This window comes from Anopheles moucheti, chromosome 3, assembly GCF_943734755.1.
Source record: "Anopheles moucheti chromosome 3, idAnoMoucSN_F20_07, whole genome shotgun sequence".
Taxonomy (NCBI): domain Eukaryota; kingdom Metazoa; phylum Arthropoda; class Insecta; order Diptera; family Culicidae; genus Anopheles; species Anopheles moucheti.
The window spans coordinates 54426567-54449800 of NC_069141.1; the positions used below are offsets into that span (position 1 = coordinate 54426567).

The 23234-nt window shown below is 42.2% G+C and overlaps 1 protein-coding gene across 7 annotated transcripts in view; it reads left to right on the top strand.

The window, feature by feature from the left end:
• The window catches only part of LOC128302606 (RNA-binding protein Musashi homolog Rbp6), a 684518-nt gene that overhangs the window by 591267 nt on the left and 70017 nt on the right, over positions 1–23234 (top strand). For all 7 annotated transcript variants that reach the window (XM_053039462.1, XM_053039466.1, XM_053039463.1 and 4 more), the window contains one exon: positions 5834–5882. In XM_053039462.1, coding sequence (XP_052895422.1) covers positions 5834–5882 — 49 coding nt within the window. The remainder of the gene's footprint in view (positions 1–5833; positions 5883–23234) is intronic.

A 23234-nucleotide genomic window follows, 5' to 3' on the forward strand; every position in this document is an offset into this window, starting at 1 on the left:
GCTGATGAAGTTTAAGGGCTAAAGCTTTTTCTATCACCATGCACACTCGTGCCGTGTGATAGCACAACCGGATGCACGCTGCATACATGCGCAATGCACCCTATTTGCCTCGCTGTGTATGTGTGTGTTTGTACAAGTGTTATAGAGCGGCTTATAAATATGCCTCTAGGGGTATTTTAATGGAAGCAGTCTCATACCTCCCACACTCACACACACAGAAATTCTCTCCCTCGCTCAAACCGGAAAGCCAGAAGTAGCACAGTATCGAGGGCAGTAAATCGATGATCCTAAGCTATCATCTGCATCGAAGCATTTTGCGGCCCCATCCCTTACGGCTACGAGGGATGTGCGAGGTCTTCGCTCTTCGCCTAGATATTCGACCTAGAGAAACCCGGGAAATGAACCGGTGCCTCGCGGGTTTTGTGGGGGTGGAAAATAATGGAAAAAGCTCCCCGCGGTAGACTTGGTAGCCCGGGAATCGATGGTAAAATGGATTAAAATATCCAGTCAGCTGGATAGGGTGAAGAGCAGCCACGGAGAGGCTGTTCGGTTTTCGTTACTAACTGTCTACAGTTTGGGATACCGATCGGTGGTTTCGTTTTTTAATTCTTTTTTCTCTGCATCCTGACCTTTTCCCTACCTAGCTTCCTTTAATGCACGCTCATTTGCTGGAGTATTACATTCACCGTTACAGCACCGGAGGCCACAACTCCAGCACAACCGGGAACCGAACGAGCGTCATTTTCGTATCATATTTCGTACCCAATCGCACACACACCCACACTCCGTTGGGAATGCAGCAATGCAGTCTGGGAGGGGTGATGAAAAAAAGGATAGGAAAATACATGTAATGGAGGTACTGTGCAGGAAAATGCAATGAATAGTATCACCTTTTTCTCTTACCCGGATAGTCCTCCTCTGCTCCCGTTCCTCGTGGGAAGCAAAGATCATGCTTCCGGGGGAAAAATGATAAGTACTGCAAGAATGATTGCGAGCGTGGAAACCCCCCCCCCCCCCCCCCCCCCGAAAGGAACGGAACAGAAAGTGAGGTCACAACACCGGCTAACTTCGCATTCAAATGGTCGCCACTGCTCAGGGGAATTGAGAGGGTTTTGTTTTTTTTTTTCAAACTCAGAATACCGTGCAGCTTAGCCGATATTTTCCGGATAGCCGGCAACGTTTCGTCCCTTCATTTTCTTTTCCGCTTCCGGGTGGGAACAACGCCGCTGGGAAACGACTTTTTACGCAACGTTCCACTGCCGATGCCGATGTAACATGTCGGTGCGAGGGGTTCCCATTGCATGTGATTAGTATGTTATTGAAGCGAACATTTAACGATGCATGTGTGTGGGTGTGTGCCGCCTGGTATTCGGAAAAGGCAGATACGAGCGCAGAACCCAAAAACCCCCCGCCGGAAAGTGTGCGGAGCGACCGGATAACGAGCAGTTCGTTCATGCTTGTTGGCCCTGTAGACTGTGGGGCAGGGTTGAACGGTTGAATGGGAAAAGGATGGTTTCCTTTCAAATCTCAAACCTAACCTGCTGATATTATGACCTGCGTGAATTTGTACAATTCAGTACGTATATACAAGATGGAGTGCGAACAGGACTAGACTTTGAATAGCAAAATTTGGAAAAATAAGCTATAATTACACAATAATTGCTGCAATAGTGTTCTAGCAATAATCATAAATTTTGAAAGCATTATAATTATATTCTTTACAATTGTATACTATCTGTCAAAGTTTTTGACACAACCTGTCCATCTGGAGGATCGGAGCTTGGGACGAATGACGGGAGAGGGCGCCACCAGCAATGCAATAAAAGGGACTGCATTTCGAGGATCGCGTCCTATTCCTGTTGCAATCGAGAAAAGACCAGTAATAAATGTTGAACGTCTCTGATTATAAACGAGACTGTTAAAGATCTACTGAGAATATCCGAAACTTTGCAACACTATCTGTGTATTGGATATTTTATCAATCTTGTCTTCCTTAACTTAGACGTGGACAGACAACCAAATTGAAAAGTTAATTTATTCTCTGATTCCTTTACTCGCCTATAAGTCTTCTCTAAGCGAATCACTTCTGCTCAATGACGGAAACCATACTCCAGAGATCTCTACTGAGTTCTCCGATCTGAAACTGCTCAGAGCAAGCAAATACGATACGTAGGAAAAAATATTGCGAAAAAAGGTTTTGTACAGCCTAAGCCAGGAAGAGATACCGCACAGGGGCAACGAAAGATATAAAACCAAAATTTATAGGTCAGAAAAAGATAATAGTCCGATAATTACCAGGCACAGCGGCCAAATAGTCCAGAGTTTTTGCTCTAAGAGGATTCCTCCGGATTGAAGGACTTCGTCTACATGGGGAAAAGAGTCCAAAACGTCGTTAAATGTTGATTTCTGTCACTACATTTACAATTCCTTAAAGGCGAGTTCGATTTGAAAAATAAATTGGATATAATTTTCAATCTTTGCTCAAAATTGCATTGTGTATATTTCATACAATACACTAGTTTTTCAACCATAATGCTAGCGTTCGCGTTCTTTTTTCGGCAGTTCGAATTCCTTCCTTTGTTCCTGCCATGATCCCGCAACAACGGAACCAACATGCTGTTGCTTTAATCGACACATTAGAGGCAGCAGCTATAAACAACAGTCGAGCCGGCAGAACCCTAGCTTTAATCGCAGCTGTTTCCGCACAATTCCGCACCAAATGACGATAATTAAACATAAAGATCTGCGCTAGATTTTACGCGTCAATATCGCATTCGCTTCCATCCCTGTTCCTCCGCTTAGGGGGTTCTCGTTTCCCGTGGATATATGGTTGTGCTTAAATCTTCATGCATCTCTGGCGCCCAATGCTGTGGTCGTCGGCGCTTGGCCGGTGGAATGGATTCGAAATATGATACGAGACACGAACGACGCCGGTCAGCATCGTAAACGAATCCAAATGTGTTGCCCTGCGAGATGATTATGATCGCCGTGTGTGGTCCTGTGTGAGCGGAATGTCCTTATATGTTTTGCCCTTGCCCACAAAGTTGATTGTGTTTTGAACCGAGATAAAATGCAGAATGAAATAACCGATATTGCTTTTATCTCAGTGTTTTTTCTATGAAAAAGTCAGTAATAATACAATATTAAATATGAGCACATCAGCTTAAATATTAAACTACAAATTTAAAATAACTCGATCGCTGATCGCTGGACATGAAAATATCGTCACAACTCGGTCTGCTGCTGCGAGCGTTCAATACATTTAACAACCATTTTAAACCGTTGTTATAAATGAGTCATTATAGCTTGATTGAAATGGTTGCTAAACGTTGAAGATAATCCACCCGTTCCCGCCCTAATAAAACAGACTACAATATGCACCGGTACAAATACTGCCCGCAAACGTACATTGAAAGAGAACTAAACTTGACGTCTTACGAACCTCATTCCCAAGATGCTTTAGCTCTTTATTTTACAACTTTCTAAAGCTGCCACCTAAAGTAAATGAAGCGGCAATCGTAGTGGAGCTTTCTTGCACGAAACTTATGCCCCAACAGCCACTCACCGGGCGCCGTTCCGCCCGCAACGAACTCATCCACCGACACGTGCCCTTTCGGACGCTCCCACGGTGCCTCGCCTGACAGACTGATTTCCTGTTCCGTTTAACCGCAACCCGGTGCGCCCGGTGGTAGTGCCCGATGATGGGCGTTTGTTTCGGTGGTTGGCAAAAGATACTTTGGCCAGGCCCATCGGCCAATCGGTTTGCTGGGCGAAGCCGTCAAGGGCGAAAGTTTACCTTGCGCCGGTCGGTCGCCCCCTCCGGACAGCAACGTTGAGTGGTGTTTTGGGGCCGGTAGCCTGTCAAAAGCAAAATCCATCCATCCATCCATCGAACCCATCAACGGAACGGAACCGGGCTTTTTGTTGTATATTCCCAGTTCTCGGAACCAACCCACCCTGAAGATGGGTCCAGTCGGCAAACACGCACCCGCCCGCGGTTGGTGTGAGCTCTACCAGTCTCACCCTACAGCCCACGATGTGTTTAAAGATGTTTTTTGATGATCGTCTTTTTCGCATAATTAGAAAACTTTTATTATTTATGAAATCACTTTAGGAAAATGCTTTACGAGCAAAAAGCAAACTTTTGAACGTTCGGCTTTCTGGTTCGGTGAGCGTAAGCCTTTCTCTTCCACTCACGCACGATTCCCGCGGCTCCCGTTTTTACGGCAGCGTTGCTTGCATTCGTTTTCCTGTACATTCGGGGGTTTTCCTCTTCACAAAAGCATCTTCAACAAAGTAGAGTTTCTTTTGAAATTTCTTCAGCAACGGGATATTTTTCTTGTTTTGCTGCTTTCTTACGGCCGGTCGTAACGGGGGGACTACCGAGCACCGGAGTCGATAGCGGTGGTACCCTTATGTTACGCCTGACCAACTTATCTAAAGAACCAAAACCAAAGTGTTTGGCATGCTGATGCTGGCAGGGCGCCGTAAGTTTTACAAAGCAAAAGTGTTCGTCCAGCTGCACCGAAAAAAGGGGTCAAAAGGGTATCGCACCCGTGGTGCGTAGGGTAGAGGGTGGAAGCTAACAATCGGATAAATTTGACCGAACCGAACGGGGAATATAAAATAATGGTGGCGCTGCGATGCGACAGAGTGGAAAGATATTGATTTTTTCTTCCTCATTTGCTAAAGTGGGTTGGAAACTTTAGAAGTCGGTAGAGAAAAACAGACCACATTTCGATGACGTCAACCGATATTACTATTATTCTCTTTCAATAATCAAAACAATCTGTCTGACGTTTAGGAGCAAACTGTCATAAACTGACATAAACTGTCACTACTAATAATGTTGCTATTAATTTCTCTAAAAGTGTAGCATAAAATTCTGTCTGAATCGTTTTTAAAATTGATTGAATTATTATCATGAAATTTATTTTAATTTCCTACTTTATTTTTCGTGTTTTATCTCTATCTATATCTACTCTATAGAATTTTGATTGAAGACCCATTAAAATAAAAAATAACATAAAAGTGGGTAAACAAAGGCATCCATACAATCATTCACTTTAACTTTAAACATAATTCTAGTTGCTCATAAAAGAACACCAACGAATGTACTAAAACACTTCCCGCTCCTCACTCATTTATTACGCACTACTCACTGCTTGAATACAAGATGTGGCCAAATTGCCATAAACCTCAAGTTCAACTACGGAAGGAACAAAAGGGTTTAAGGTTGGGTTTAACCTCATCCATCTGCTATGTTCGTGACCATTCTTCAAAAGGACCTCACTGTTTGTTGTTTGTCCGCATCTCTTTTGCCCAGTAGAAAGCCATTCTTTCCCTTTTACCACTGTTCTACTGCAAGAAGAAAGCTCCGAATAGCTGATTATCTAGGTCATTGCCGTAAAGGGATGGTAAACATTTCGGATCCATCGTTCAATCCGTGCTCTCCTCTATTTGGTGTAGTAAAGCAGTAAAAGGCGATGCCGGGCAGGAGCCCTTAAAGTTCACAGTTGTCCAGCTTTAGTGTCACATTTGACATTTGTTATAGCAGCTTATAGGAAATTACATGCAACGAGGAGAAGCTTGATTGAGGAACAATTTACTGTAATGACCAGATGATTTATCCTGAATACTTATCCTAGCAACTAGATAGAGCTTTGGAACACTACTCCGTGCTTCCAAATACTGCCCGGTAACAGGTTCAAAAATGCCAAAGTTTAGGTTCAGTTAACCTTCAACAAAACTGTTTGTTTATTCGTAATTCATTATGCTAAGAAAATTTGGAACTAATTTATATCTATTTATTGCTTTCGCGTTATCATTTCAGATTGAAGATGCGATGCTAATGTTTGACAAACAAACCAACCGGCACAGAGGTAAGTGGATAAAGATTTATTAATTCCAATAACTTCGAACAGCGAGTCTCATGGAATGCAAGAATAATTAAAACAAATATTCGAGTAATTTTATATGCAAAATGATTTGATATTCGATTGTGCAAAAAATTAAATGTCTTTGTAAATGTGCACCGTACTACGGTACGCACAGTTATGTGAAGAATTTGTCCCGGTTTTGCTCATGGCCAACAAGCATAAGGCAAGTGTGCAGCACCCCGGGCTAGATGCAGATATTGCAGCCACCGGTTTGAGTTTGATCTGCACCGAAGCACCGGCAAACAAATCAGCACGAATTCAACCAATCGTAAACAAACAACAATAAAATCCAAGCACATCATAAACAAATGTCAACAGCGCCGCACACCACGGCGACCGACCCCTTAGTGCCTGCCTGGGTCCTGGGTACATGCTCGATACACACCGAGCGCAGCACCGTTTTAGCTTCATCGATAGCAGACGAAATCACAATCGGGGTTGCTCTTGCGCTGAAAGTGCTGCTAAGCTGCCACAGAACACTGACTGGGCTGGGAGCGGCCATGTTGTGCCTCGGATGGCTGTTTACCCATTGCACTTTCGAAGTCACGCCAGCAGATGCATCTCTGTCGTCTCTGGCAGCCCCAATCGAGTGCCATTCAGTGACGATGCAAATTTGTCCGCACCGGACAATCGAACAGCTCTGTTTACCGTCATAACAACTATCATCATCGAACTTCACCAGGGCGGGAGGTTCACCAGCTAACACCACCAGCGCCACCTGCCGTCATTGCCGTCTGCATGTTCGGCCAGCATTAACATCATCACTAACAGTTCCCTCGCACAGTTGGAAGCAACTGTCAATCGTCATCATCGGATTTCGAGACGAATGGAATGTGTGTAGCTTCTTCTTTCGTGTTCGGAAAATTGGAAATTGCCATTCGAAGCCCAAATGAAACAAATGGAAAATGGTGCTCCGTTTTGCGATTAGTGACGGACGGCAATGGGACGCTTTAAAGGGCTGTAACTCCTCTATGCTCGTTTCGCTGTGTGGTTAATCCCGTTGGTACTTCCGATACGATAGCCGGCACGGGTTTAGAATTTTGCCACAGCCAGGTTAATTGTACTCCGGTTTTGATGCACCAAACCACTTCCCGTTATATTCTGTTAAAGCAAATATTTAAAAGTTATAACCATCACACAACAGCTTTATCATGCATGCATAACGTTATTACTGGCAGCTGCATTGAAAAGACAGACACTGCCGCATGTTGCCACGACCATCCTCCCCGGTTCCATCAGTCGCCTGCAGCGAAATGAAACCATCACTGAAATTGCATTGCTACCGCATTGATTGCACAAATGCATTAAAAATATTGCGAAATTCTTTGCTCTGCCCATGAATCATAAATGCGATATTGCAGCGCGACAAAAAAAAAGCGTATTTCTGTACAGCCCGGTTCAGCAACGAACTACAGCGATGCATTTCCAATCATGCTATCGTTTGCGGGTCAGTCAGCGGTTGATCAAATGCAGTTTGTTTTGTGTGGCTTTTTTGAGCTTTTTAATCTGCAAGTATCACTAAAGTTGGAGTTTGGAATTTTAAACTTTGTTCCGTCCGGGGGATGTCCTACGTTGTGCTTTTTGGAGTTTGTCAAAATTTGTATCTTTCAAAATATTCTTGGCTCAACAAACAAAGAACAAAGTGAGCGCCTTTGAGCCACAAATTTAGGCTCCTTTTATATCCTCTGGTGAGCATCTCATTTTTATTTCCACGTGCTTTTGGGGATCTCACTGTGCACTTCCAATGTCACGTTCGCTCATGACCCAATTAACTTTCTCACGTCAGACGCTTGCCCAAACGTCTGATAAATCGGGATCGAACAAACTTCTTTTGTCGGTTTTATACAAGCATTTTTAAAGGCAGTTAAAGTTAAAGTTTAAAGGCAAAATTTTATTCTTAGCCAAATTATTGATCAAGTAAATTAATAAATTAATCAGTAAATTGGTAAATTAAGTAAATTAATTAATTAAAGATCAGTATCTAAGGTACACTTTTTTAAAACATTCATTAGTATTATTATTCCTACGAATTGTTAAGTGGAGAACACCCTATCATCGAATGAAATTTGTCTTCATTGTACACCTTCCAATGTTTGGTGTGAAGAAACCGAACGTGTAATCACACCGCCAAAAGCCACTGGTCGAAAGCAGATACCAACCGTGTTATTGACACCGTATGTGACTGTGGCAGACACTGCAACTAATCACTAAGCTCTTGGCGATGGTTTTGGTGACACTAAATGGAATACAATCAGACGGGGGCGACACAAAACCGAAAGAATCGGTACACGGGGTACACTTACCGGTCAGCACGGTCCGAAATGAGCGTTTGAGCACGAAGCACACGACTCGATTGCACTAAAGTGAGGCCCAAAGAATGGCACGAACGAATCGGTAAGCCCTACGGCGAAAATGGTGACCAAGTGGCTAAACGCCATTGATCAGAAGTGAAGCCGGCGAACAACAACCATTTGTGAAGAGGCAGCGGTCTGCAGCGAATGAAGTGATACAGCAAAGACAAAACCAAATGACAGGAGCGGGACGCGTGGCGAGCGGGAAGTGGGAGTAAAGCAGCAGTAAAATGGCGGTTTAACAACCGTTTGACCATTGTCTCTTGGAAACGGGGGCATTCTCCCTGCTGCCGTTCACCACCCCCATTGGGGGGTCCTTTTTCTTCCATTTTTCCCACCGTTTCGATCAGCCCCCGTAGGGGATGTTCTAACGTGTAAAGATGTACTCACACACACCCCCACACGCTGTACGCCTTGTGGTGACAAACTCGGAACTCGGAACTCGGGCAGACAGGATTAATGCTGATAGAGGAGGATTTATTTAATTCTTTCTCTCCAACCTGACGGGTATCTGTAACGGGCGATGACCAAAAACAAAAACACACAAAAAGAAAAGCGAACCGGCACCGTGTATTTTAGTTTAGTCTGCTTTCCCGAAGTGGATCACTTTTTCGCAGACGACAGTCATTAGACACTGTCACGCGTTCGGTCGAATTGGAGCGGTAGGACAGATCCTACCATCAGTGGGAAATGGGGAGATTGAATGATTTTTCACGCTTTTATTTGTAATGGTGGGTGGAAACATTGAGTGGAAGATTTTCTTTTCGCTTTCATTTCAAGGAGCAGCAATATTTTATTTTTCCAGTTCTTATTAATTTGTAAATTCACACTATTTGTTTCGTACCTTGATCGTGCACGTAAATTAAATGGTAGACTTCAATGTATTTGGCCATACGTTGTGTATATTTTTCAGTTTTATCAGTTTAGAAAATGAATAGATATTTGGAGTGCACTGACAAAGACACGTGCTCATATCCAACTCAAAAAAAACTCCTCTTTTGCTTTTTTACTCTCCTTCCCTGGCAGCACAATTGTACTGATAGCGCACCGGTTAGAGCAATTGCAATTGTACGATTAGGGGTACGAAGAAGAAGATCTATCCGTACAATTCAGATTGACAGCTCGGATGCTTCCCCCAAGGTTCATAATGATTATTATTTCTCAAGGTTATTAAATAGTAATTAAAATAGTTTTTTATCCTTTTTTTTTGTTTACAATTTTTATTTCACTACAATGTTTTTATATTACAATACATTACCGCACAATCTTTTAAATAGTTTTAGTCAGGCATTCTGACCGAAACTGGAACACACGTTCGGAACATCCTATCATGACGAACGCAGGATGATGATGATGATGCCCACCAGAATGATCATCTACTTCCAGTATTGCATTGTCCTCGTCCTCGATGTTTGTCCGTGTGTAGATATCGTCTTCCTGCGGTTGCTGCTGGTTCCTGCAGTGTAGCTCCCTTCTGTGCCATCTGGAAATATAGTTATGGTGCATGTTTAATAGAAACTGTGACTTTTTCAACAGTTCCAACTAATGTATGTAATAAGTACTTACTTGATGGTGTATATTCCTTGCACAATCTTTGGTCAGTTGTTCTGTTCTCTTTGATAAACTTTTCACAAACTGCAACTACTTGGCACGAACGTAGAGTGAAACCTGTAGCCAAACAACGCAAGGAACAAAGCCACACAAGCCAATGATACGATGACGAGCTGGGTGATACACACGCTCGCGACCACGCACATATCTACATACGGGAAGCATAGGCTGATCGGTTTGACAGCTAGCCTATTCGTACAATTGTGCCGCCAGGGTTCTTTCTCTCCAATCTGTCATCTTCTAATTGTCAGGTTGGACATTTGACATTTGACGTTTCAGTGTCAAACACTATTTTTGTTGTGTTTAAGAAAGTATTAGTAATTAATTTAAAAGAAAAAAATGTTTAATAAAATCAATAATATCAAAAAACACATAAGAAAGATAATCGCCTGGTAATCTTATTGTCACTTATTTATTACTGAAGTATAAGGTTTCCCGCTGATAAGTCGCTAGAACATCTGGGGAAACCGAAACATATTTGGAACCAAACCCACACACACACACGCTCATCAAACATATTATTTTCAATTACAATTTATTGAACTGAGCAGATTATATTGTTCTTAAAGCTTCCCTGGTTAAGTTCCGTACTATCGTACCGTTACACACTTTCCCATCCTACTTTCCGTGCGCTTTGTCCGCCAGTCATCAATTGTTGTGCTGCTGGCTACACTGAGCCACCGAGAACCAGGAATGGATCGGCAAGCCAATAAGCGCCATCGAATAGTATTAACTTTTGCGAGTTTTCAATTATGTCTCCCCCACCTTCTGCCACTGCGGGTGCAATGAAGCAAACGATGCACCGCCGCCAGCAAAAGGAAATCCTTTCCTCATTGAAGAAGGTGCTCCTACGCCGGTCCACGACCCCATCCGCTGGCAGTGTTCATTCGCCTCGGATAGCAGTGGAAAGCCGGTTGGTCGTGAAAGGTGAAACGGTTGCGGTACGCGGTGCGACTTAAGTAATCGAACCCAATTCCTCAATCCTCCCGAGAGCTCAACACAACCGGACACATTTTTCCCTTTTGCTACCATCCCACAAAGGATTCATACCTCAAATTATACTTTTCCCGAACAAAAGGTTGCACTTCGTTTCGTGCCTTCTTATCCCGGGGGGTTTCGTGCCTGTATGCTGAACTTTTGCCTTTCGAAAAACGCAACCTCGCGTCCCTCTTCGTTCCGCCGAACTCGCTTCCCAGCCCATTGCATGGTGGGCAGGGCTCATTTGAGATTGGATTTCAATTATAACTTTATCCTGCACTTCTTTCCGTGCTGGCAATGCGGTGAAAGCGACTACGATCATGTTTTCGGTGCATTTTCACCATGGCAACACCGCCACCACTAGAAAGTGTGCTTCGTTAAGATCCGTTGAGGTTTTTTTTTTTTTTGGTGCGGTGGGTGGTAAAAAGCTTTCGGTACTCCCGTGCGACATTTTCACCGAAAAAGGTGGAAATCGCAATGAAAAAAAAAAGAAAAGCCCTCGCTCCGAACAAATCCATCCGTCCGCATGAGTAGAACGAGGGATTTTGAAAGCATTATTATGCTTTTATCGCTTGCCGCAGACATAGACGGTAAAGCGATAAAAGGATACGGGGATAACGCGACAAACCCCCTGTTTGTGAATTGACTTTACTTTTGGTGGAATAAAGTAACGAAAAGAAAATAAATAACGCGAAAAAGAGTACCACAACTACAACACGCTTTCACCGATAGCTCGCGATCGAAATGGATTAAGGCAGGCGTGTTCGAATGCATTTTTGCAAATGCTTTGCAGCTTTTCTCATTATTTGTTTTCACTTGTTGTCCGGTCGCCGCACAAACCCGGTGGAATGTGTGTTCGTGGAATTATTGGACATTTGACGATGGAAAAATCAATTTAACTCCAGAACGCGCAATCGATGCGCATTGCACGAAACGCAATGTATTCTTTGGAGAATGTTTCCATTCGCAATCAACGCATTAAATATAGAAACAATTGCTCCTTTTTCTGAGAAAGAAAACAAACAATAATTGCCCTTTCTGTTAAATGACAGTGCGGGAAGAGGCTACTGTGATGTGTCAATTTATTGAGCTTTTAATTGACCTTTCGTTTGGGAGCTTTAACAAAATGCATAAACCGAACACGCTTTGCTTTATTTCTTCTTTTACATTTAAATATTTAAAAGATTAAAAATCCGTGAAAAGGATTATAATGCTATTAATAGCTTATTCGTTACACTAAAATCATGTCAGCAAGTTCCACCCGTCCGATCAATTTCCCTTTAACAAAAACGGATGCTTTCCTTTTGCGTACTACACTGAAAGCGCTTTCCACAGCGCAATAGGTGTCTATCAAAAGCATGGAAGGCACTTGCTGGAAGAGCACTTTGAGTCATGCAGAACATGGATTGCTCTTACGCTGCTTCTTCTAATATTGTTTTTATTCCCCCGTTTCGTGCTTGCGTCTTCGTTTGCCGTGTGGTGAAAATGCCACTCATCTCTAAAAGCATCCTTTGCCAGTGCGGCGGCAGTGCGTTGTGAAGAGATGGTTTCCCTTTTTATGGTGTTGCCGTCTTTTGTCCGTACCCGTTGCGTTTTTTCCTCAAAGACAGTTGATGATTCAATCAAGCCGACGATTGGAATGGTAAAGCACCTTGAGCCATGGTTGGCGCTTTATTTCTTCCGCTTTCGGAACTCAACACCTCTTCCTTCCACACAATAATACACCGGGCAAAAACCTGCCTGCCAGTTGTCAATCTATTGCTGTTAACATCTTTTTCACACCCAACTTTCACGATACGGAAAGTATTTCTTTTTTCTCTCTTCGTGTGTGCACAATTGGGAATTGCGTTTCGTTCGGACATCATTCAGGTGACTTGTTTGTGTCTGTTTTTCTTTTGTTCCTGCAATCGGCGTACGATGTACGACTACGTTGCTCATTCGACCCGGTGATGGTTCAATTAATTTTGCTTCCATCCCACCCGTAAAAACCCGGAAACGATGGAAAGTCCTGAAAACACTCGAGCTGGATGAGCCCAAAAAATCATTTCCCATTCGAACCTATTTCTCCTGGAAAGTTGCGACACTTCGACGTCCCTGAACCAGGAAGGTGGAAGATTAAAACTCACTCACTTGCGTCGGGAAGAAAATCATCAAACTCAAACGTCATTCCAACGACAGCATTGCTTTCTTGCACGAGGACCACAAATAAGCTTATCCGGGCCGGGGTGCATAAGTATGCACGCCCGGTCATGAAATCGCACTGAGATTGACAATGAGTGTGTGTACGAGAGATGGGAGAATTCCCACCGAAGCAGACACGTGCACCGGGGGTTTTGGGGCACAAATTGATTGATGGAAGGATGGACGGATCCAATCGATGGAATGGATGCGCATTGTACCGATGAATTGACAGATGGGATTTGGATGAATCCTTTCCTCTTTGTGTTTGCGGGCTGGCTGACAGGTCGACCTTGGGTAGAAGCTCCCCCGGGGGGAAAATTCGGGTTCGAAAATGTCTATACTCGTAAAACAAAATGAGAGGCATATTTTACGATGAGCGATACTACTGCTAAACAAGGAAGTCTAAAATCGGGTAGCACAGTGTATTTAAAATTAGATTTCAGCTATAAACAAAATGTAAAATGACCAAAATTTATAATATGTTATGCTTCCAAAATGGCATGACTTGCATCTAAAGAGTTTTACATTTATTTGAAGTAGATCAGTTCCATGTGTTAAAATTTAAAAAAATAGAAAAAGAAATGTTTATGGTAATAGCATTTCAAAATAATAACAGGTGGGCTGATAATTGTTTGGCCTATGACAGTAAAACACTTTTTTTTGGAAAAAATAATTTTTTTGTATTCAACATACGTCCCTTCAAGGGCGATACACCGATTTTGGCGGTCTTTACATTTTTCGATACCCTTTTTGTAGTAGTATTTGTCCTTTGCCTCAAAAAAGGCCTCAATTTCACGATCACCTCTTTATCCGACGAAAATTTCTTCCCAGCGTGCATCCTTTTGCGATTTGAGAAATGGAAAAAGTCACTGGAAGCCAGATCTACGAAATACGGTGGGTAGCGTAGCAATTCAGAGCCTAATTCATGATTTTTTGCCATTATTTTCACTGGTTTGCCATTATTTTCATTGGTTTGTTTGCCCCGAAAACTGACGCCATAACCTTGTCAACTTATTGTTGCGTTTTCCCACGCTTTGGAGCAGGTTCATCACGTCCAGTCCACTTGGAAGACTGTCTATTGGACTTTGGAGTGAAATGGAGATGCCAAGACTCATCCATGGTAACATATTGACGCAAAATCTCGGATTTATTTCGCTTAAACAGCTTCAAACACTGCTCCGAATCATCAATTCGTTGTTTGTTTTCAGTCAAATGTGAGCTCGCGCCGTAGCCATTTTGCAGAGAGCTTTCTCATATCCAAATACTCGTGAACGATATGTCCAACACGTTCCTTAGACATCTTTAGGGTGTCGATCTATCTCGATCTACTTCACATTACGGTTACTTTTAATTGATTTGTGGATTTTTTGAATGTTTTCGTCAGTAACCACCTCTTTTGGGCGTCCACTGTGTTCACCGTCCTCAGTGCACATTTTACCACATTTAAATAAGATACCAATGGTTGATTTTGGTGGAACAGTGTCCAAAGACTCTTCATCAAGCCAATTTTTGGCTTTAACTGTATTTTTCCCCTAAAAAACTAATATTTTATCATCACGTGAAATTCCTTATTTTCCATGATTACTCAAAACACAAAAGTTGCGTCACACAAAATGCTCTAGCCTACTAGATTATTGCTGTCAAATTTTGACAGAACTCGTTTGAAGGTTGGTACAAACAAAATTTGATATGGATATAAATCTTTTAGCGCAATATATTTGTTAGGTCAAACAATTATCAGCTCACCTGTTATATGCAATTGTGATGGTTAATACGATTTGTGTGGATGAAATCAGATTTGTTGACTGTGTTACCCACAGTTGCTACGCAAAATGTTGTGAAATGGTGAATTATCATAATGGCCTAAGCAGGTGATGAATAGAAACGCCCGGGCCTGGGTGCCTCCGTCATTTCCGGCAACTATTTTCGAACATCGGTGCGGTTTTCCCGGCTTTCCCACTGGCCTGTTACGTGATGCGATTATGAACGTTCCGGTTCTGGGGACCGCCCAACCGCCCTGTACCGATAGGAAAATGGGGAAATTCTAACAAAACAACCGCACGCAACCGCTACCTGCCAGCTCAACCGATTACGTTTGCAACCATGTTAACATGCGCTAATGCTAAGCAGCAGCTTATCGTCTAACCCCAGAAACCGTTCATGAAAATCCCAAATCAAAACGTTGCACCTCCCACAAACACAATTGTTCCGCTCGGCCCTAGCAAGGCCATCCTTCATTTCTGCTCATTGTCAATTTATTTTCACTTACCCTTTTCCGCACGATAGCAAAAGAAAAAAAAACAGAAGATAACTACACCCGCTTCCTGTTGTGCTCGAATTGAATGGGAGATAATATTGGCAGCATTTGATGCACCCTTTTTTTCCACCCCCCGGGCTGGATCGTTCGATGATCGGCTGCTCGCCAAAAATACACACATCGAACATTATTTGTATTTTATCAATTTCCGAAAATTATGCGCCATTCGCCCAATCATCATCATCATCATCATCGTCCCTTTTCCGTCAAGTGGCCAGAAAAGGCTGGTTTGATTTTTGCGTCCCACACCGCCGTGGGTTCACAATTTCGCTTCAATCGAACCTTAATTGGTTGGGCTATAAAAAAGCCAGCCATTTATGATGCAGTGCTCGAACCGGACCAGCTAGTGCTCCCCTCCTCGCGTCAGCCAGGCGGTCACAGGCAAAACAAACGATTGTGTCCCATTGCGTTGCTTGTGCGTGTGGCGAGGGCACGGTATCTGATTCATGTGATTTACTGATTAAGCTGCTGGCGGGAAAGGATTTTTTCTGTTTTTGTATTTTTCCTTTGCGCGTTGGAAATTGGTGGGACATTTATTTATGGCTAGGAAAAACTGGAAACCAACAGCTTGGAATCCGTTTATTTGCGTGAATTGATAAGATCAGATTTATTCAGGCTTGATCACATCTGCCCAGAACAAATAATTCAACAACGCAACATGCTTTTTTGTTGACCGTGGGGGTTACATGTACGGGCATTGATACTTAAATGACTCACTTTTACTAATTTATAATTTAATTTTACTTATTTTAAAATTAGCATTGAGGAGAGATTCAAACTTTCTTTCGTCTAGTTCCTTAGACCGTTTACCTATTTTTAAAAGCTAGCCAACAACAAATAATTGTTGAATGACTAGGGAGCGAATGATCGACTGTCAACACACATGGAGGCTCCGGACTGTGCTTCTTAAAAAAGAGGGACCTTATGAAAGATCCTCACAAATGTATTTGATACATACTTACACATTGCGCTAAAAAGGACCTTATTTCTTCTCTCTCTCATTCATTTGTCGATTTCACTCAGTTCAGCTCATCAAAATGGAGGTAGTTGGGTCGCTCAGATCGATCAGTTCTTTTGAGTGAAAGAACGAACTTCGTTCATCATAATGTGTTACTGCAGATCACGAAAAGTGCCTTGGATAAACTGTATGTACAGATAAATCGGTACAATTATGGTTTCAATGTACACACAATTAAGTGAACGGTACAGGCTAAATGGCACACCCTGGACGACTTGTAACGCTGATGCTGGTTGATAGCGGCTTATAGTGCAAGTTAAACGGAACGTAATGAAGATGGAGCGAACTAGAACGGCAGGTTGAGTGAACGAGCCGCCGTATGTAGAGACATTTTGAGCGGGACATAGAACGGTAGGTTAAGTCAACTCTTTGGACGAGATGAAGGATAAGAAACACATTTTTAAAGAGATATTAAACACGTAATATCTGTACCGTTCGAACAAACCACTTTACTTCCGATTTATAAAATACAATAATATTCCCAACTCAAGTTACAACAGCACTGCTTGTTCATCTACAGGCCTCAACAATTTGACGTTTATAATACTTTAATAAATTTTGTTGTAGCAGTTTTACTATTTATCTAAATTTACCATAACGCTCATCAGTTCAAGTCCAATCCGGAATTACTTCCGACTAGCTTTCTCACTTGGAAAAGCGATTAATTACCGTGTGATCCACTAGCAATCGTTATTGAATGATATATGCAAGCATTTTTTCTCTTTGCTATGTTTTTTTTTGCTCATTTTGTGTAATATGTTTCCCATTTCCTATCACTATCCATTCATCTGCCCATTGAAAGGTCTGCCCATCGGTTCTGCGTTTGGAGCCGAGTCAATATTTTCTACAATTTATTTCACCCACAGCCAAACAGCGCCAACCTCGGCGCCGAAAAACAAATACCACGGCACAGTCAATATTAATGTATCACTCGATTACCTCTGCGAGATATTTGCATAATCTCGCAATTTCCGAGCCTTTCGGTAACGAGTAGCATCATAGGTGGGGGGTGGCGAAGGCAAAAAATCGCTTCAAATGAACTTCACGCGGTGTGTGTGTGTGCTGATGCCATGTAAAGTAATTTACCTTTTTTTAAAGCGATTGTGAGGTTGTTGTACGTGTCCGTTTTTTTCTTTTTTGTGTGGTTAAGTCGTTTAGAACGGATATTCTTATCTTGAAATTCATGGCCATTCGCTTAACGGCAGCTAAATCGGCCACTAACTGCAGGTCGGGAATAATTTACAAAAAAAAAAAAAGAAAACAGAACACTGTCCCGATTTTGGGGGTGGGGGGGGGGGCTATTTTCACCTCACAAATGTATCGTTACGTTTGAGCGGGTAGCTTTCCACGTAACTACTTGTGGATTACTGGTGGAGCAAATAAATGGTAATTTTGGTGTTGGTGATGATTGCGCGGGTGCCCAATGACACCCACGAAAAGGGAATGTGGAAGATTTGTGCCGCGATTCACTTAGTAATAAAATGGTATTGTTTGTCGGGTAGGGGTAGAGAGGTAGGGTCTGAGATTGCAACGATGCAGACTCAAAACCAAAAAAAAAAACATCGAGATGGAGCGAGAAGTGGAAAAAGATACACATAATCACAGGACATCTTGGAAGCCACTTATCGTGGCTCATTATGCGTTACTTTGTGGCTGGAGTAGCCTCGAAGAGACGAAAAAAAAAACGACGACACTCCGATAGCGGTCTCACGGCGTAATCACCATCGCACTACCATTTTCTTTTCATTGGATCGAGCAAGTGGTCCGAGCGTTTGAGGATGTTCGGGGGGACGGGAAAACTGCAACGCAAAGGAGAGTTTGTGAGCAGTTTCCAACAAAAAAAAGGAAGAATCCTTTACATTCCACCACTGCAAAACTTACTCCGGGCCGGGTAACGGCAGACGGGCCGTGTCGCTTCAACACCTCACCACAAACTTCCACTCCCACCCATTGTAAACAAGCAGCAAGCTACAACGGCGGCATGCAGGACAAAAAAAAAGACGACACTCACCATAACAATTCCGGAATTCCTTGAAGCTTCCCGCACGCCAGGAAAAACTGTTTAGCAAGATAGCTGTGGGTGACAATAAAGCAGGAAGAATGCAGTTGCGAGTATCGCATACCGTCGCACAGTTTAGCCCAGCATCCCATTTAGGAGCCAATTGCACTGCCGATGGAACCTCCCGCTGGTGGCACGAGGGCGTGTTTGGTAGTGATGTGATGGTAATTTTACAACATTTACTGGGCGTCATTCCGCGACTTCCGTCCGAGTACACGGTACGAACAATTCCACAACGCAACCAGTTGCTCGAGGTTCGTAACGTGGCCCCGTAGATGGCGCTGACACGGATGGTGTGTGAAGGGGAATTAAAACTAATTGTAAATAATAAACCTCATTTTACATGATAAGGAAGAGTTTACAGCGCACTCTTGCGATGGGACGGATTCGCATCCCTCTGGCAGTGGGCCGTTTGTTCCCGATTCCGGCAATTTAATGCAAAACGCTCGTGCAACTAAAGAGATGTCCCACCGTTCTTTAAGCGAATCGGGCTCCAAGTGGCACGCTCGGGTGGTGGATTTAAGAGGCAAAAACTAAACACACCCTTTCTCGTGAACGTGCCATTTCAATCTAGTTTGGTTTCTTGTTTGGTATCGACCATGAATGAAAACCAAAAAAAAAAAAAAAAAACTGGGCAAAGCTTCAAACATTCCAGTCACAGTCTTTCCACTAATAGTGTGCAAACGTACTAGTAATGAGATTGAGACGAGACGAGACACTGTCACCCCCGGTCCGAAACAGTTGTCATTTAATATTCTGGTTCGTTAGTTTTGCCTGAAAGCGAGCCCTCCACGCGTGTGTCTGGATGTGTGTGCCCACTGGTAAAGCTCGTCTCCCTTTCACAACCGAAAAAGGAAAAACTATCCTTATTTCAAATTTGGAACCTCCATTCTCCTATCAACTCTCGCTTCGTTTTTTTTTGTCATCCCTAAGTTTAGTATTGCGACACAGTCACTAGCAAGCTAAAGTTGTTGCTTTGCGGATTTTTTTGCTCTCCATTTCTCCACAATTTTCGTCTGCCTTTGACGACAAGTTAGTAGAACTCGCTCGAGTGTGAATAAGTGCAACATTCTTTACTTCTCACCGTCACGTCACGTTTTTTTTTGTTCTGTTTTTCACACAGTAGCTCGAAGAAATGTGATCGAAAGTGGATCCTATTTTGTTGGGATGGATGTTGCATTTGCTGTCCTTTTTTTTTTGCTTTGCGTTGTTCATTCTTCTGCTAAAGCAACATGTTTGCTTTGAACATTCCAGTGAAGATTCCGTATGATGCTTAGTATGGTTTTTTTTTCTTCAGTGTTTAGTAGTTCTTAGGAAAAAAGTTGGGATGAATTGCGAATATCTTTCACTGCACATGGAACTGTTTATTCTAACTCTAATATTCAAATTTATACTTGAAGAAGAATATTTTTATCCTTTTCTACCTTTCATATCTCAAAATTTTTAAATTAGGTAATGCTATAACCTAGAAAATATAAAAAATTGCTATATTGCTAGTTTATTATAAAAAATTTCTATTTTAACTTATTATACTTTCATGTTTCAATCATTATCAATTATCCAATTCTGGTTCAATTTTCACCGTTAATTATTCTGCAGTTATTGGAATTGGACTAGAGGACATTAATTAAGTTTAATTAAAAACTCTTAAAAACATTAACATTTAACCTTTTGTTTTCAAACGATATCAATACATCAACTGCCAATACAAACAGTCATTGTTCCAATTTTTTAAGCCACTCGCAAAATCACATTTTGAACAGCATTTTCTGTAAAGGTAACTAAAGAATAAAAATTGGATTTATGCGTCTCAAGTTTTAATAAAACCGGGAACTCCCTTTACCGACCGGAAATTTATGCTACAAAGTTGCAAAAAACAAAACCGATGCTCCACGCATTATTGTTTTCCGGTGAAAACAAAACTTCTCCACAACTTCAGCCGACCGGTGATTTCTTGCCGACTGTGAAACAATGTATTATCCAAAGCAATATAGAAAACTCCATCCCTTCTCGCTTTTATTCTCGCCCTCACCTTTATTCGACTCTCTCGTTCAACCTGTCGATTCGGCGGGGCACTAAATTCGTCCTCCGCTCACACTAATAACTGTTACGGACAACTGGTGCGAGATGCTTTCGGAAAATTACTGCAATAAAAGCTAAAAGAACGGAGCACCTATCCGTGAAACCACGAGCAACAACACGAGCGCGTTGAGTGTGGGGCTACACGCAACACGCAAACGTCGTGCACCACAAAATGAGCTACGCACCGAAGGAGGCACCTTGTGCACGGTGTACTGTCTGGTGCGCACTGCCTGCAGGGCGCAAAGGGATGCTGCGTATTGTCTTGTCGGATTTTCCTTGCGAAACCATTAGCGAGAGAAGCGAAATGTGCCCGCTGACAGGAGGAAAAACAAATGAGCTTCTTTCCCTGTTCGCATGTTCGCCTGTGTGTGTGTGTGTATGTGTGTGTGTGTGTGTGTGTGTGTGTGTGTGTGTGTGGGTAAGAGCCATCACGATTCGGTTGGGCTCATTCGTCGTGCACGGTAAGATGAAATGTTGCGCATCGCAGAAGGGAAGAGTGTTTCTTTTCATTTCGGGATTATTTATGGGTAATCTGGAAAAGAAATGGGATACTTTGTCTCCCCTGCCTGATGGGGACATTAGTAGTGGGTGGCGCGAAGGTTTCAGCAGTGGCAAACCATGAAATACAACCGTGTTGATATTGTGAGCAGTTTTTACTCACTGCTGGCAAGCTGAACACCAATGGGGCCGGCCGTTAGGGTTCGTAAAGTTCTATTGATTTATTTTTTTTATTCTACTCCCCTTTTTTCAAAACAAACTTACCTGAACACAATGCTTTTGTAGTGAAGTAATCTGTGAATAATTACTTCTAAATTTAATGAATCCTACTACCATCATTACTCACCTTTTACTCGGATTGGAACTTGTTTGTTTCCCTTGAATAAGGACATTTATAAATTTCTTTTCGCTAATTCAAGTGTAACTTTTTGGAGTGATTCACCATTAATGCTGTGATCTCACTGCGATGGTGTGCAGCACTGGCAGGAATCAAATGTCAATCCCTGGGTGATTATTAATCATGTCAGCTGTCATGTCACGTTCAGTTTAAAATGTAGTGCTGTTATAAAAAACGTAAAGCTGACCAGTCTCGATGTGTCTCGAATATCACAGTCACATCAAAAGTGACCTAAGGTTGTCATAAATTGACATTTGACGTACGCAATATTTATGTTTTGTGGTTTGAAAATGCAAAAACTTTTCACGCAGGAGGCTGTGGGACAATGTTTTTGTTTTTTTTTTATACCAGAGTTTGATGTTTGATCCTGCATTTTTATGCATTTCCCTGATTGCAATGAGTAATACTAATCATTTTTAGATAGTTTTAAATATGACATTCCAATCTATAACTTTGGTCTCTGCAACGATGTACAGGCAGTCCAGATCCGAAGATCACGGTTTTTGGAAATTTGACAGATGAGCTTTGGTTGAAATAACCTTTTTTGTGTTATAAAACATTTGTTTCTAAATTATTGTAATCTTTCTAAAAATCGCCTGATTCGGCGAATATATTAAGAGCAGAGAAAGAAGTCGACTCTGTTACCTTGAAGTATTTACGAAATTGCACCAGGATTCGACTTACGCGGATTTGTGCCAAGTTTTAGCGGTCCGCTATAATAGCGTACCTCGGAGACTGCCTGTACATATCTATTCTTCTCTATTAGACCACTAAGAGTGAATCACGTCTTATCGATGTGACCAAAGCCTAATCGTTACCAGGAAACTTGATACTGCATTGCATTCAATTTCACTCAACTAAATTCGAATTCCGACAATTTCAACCAAGCTAGACCAACCACCCAACAGGGTCTCTTCTACACATGTGTACGAAATCCTCATCACGTGTTCCAATCAGCGAACCATTATAACCTTCGAAGATCATCTGCTTATATATCCTGATATTTGATTTAAACCCCCATACGCAATACTGACTCTCCTGATACTTGTGAATAAACTCAAAAAACGGCAGGGCTAAGCGTCTTAAGATTATTGTGCTGCTTACCAATACCGTCAAGATAGTCCGTAATATCTGTCAACTGAAAAAGAAGTGACCGTTTTTGTTCTCTGCCAGCCAAGAGCCCTAGACTCGTGGCCTTTGAAAACTATCAAATGTATCAGAATGCCATTTACACCATTTTGATGAAGTCTTCTCCATCCAGTGGAACCCATAGTTTACATGATTACTAATAACAATGTACCTATAAATAATTGTTGCTTTGGATGGCTTCTTTGCAATTTGGAATTTTTTTGGAAATAATATTTTACTTATCTAATACTTCAAGATGATCACCTGAAGCTGACACTTTGCTTCAAAAGCGCACAATTTTACAATCACAGCCTACTTCGAATGAAATCCATGGAATTCTACAGAACAAATAGTCTGGTCCAGAGTAACCAGCTATTCGAAGCAATTAATTGTAATTAAAGTTGGGTTTTTTTCTCATAGAAATTTTTATTGGAAAATTATACAGAAGCAAGAGTTTTGAATGTTTCAAACTCTCCCGGCATTTGTTCAGTTAATATAGATATGAAAATAAGTAAGCAAACCGCATCAACCCCCTACCAGCTACCAGATGGGGATTTTTTCACTTTAAATTCTGCTTTATTGTCTGTAAACTGTGAAACACAGCAATGCTGCTAACGAGACAACTATTTCACACAGCCACGCCCAACAGATCACACCGTTAGGCATGCGGCTTAT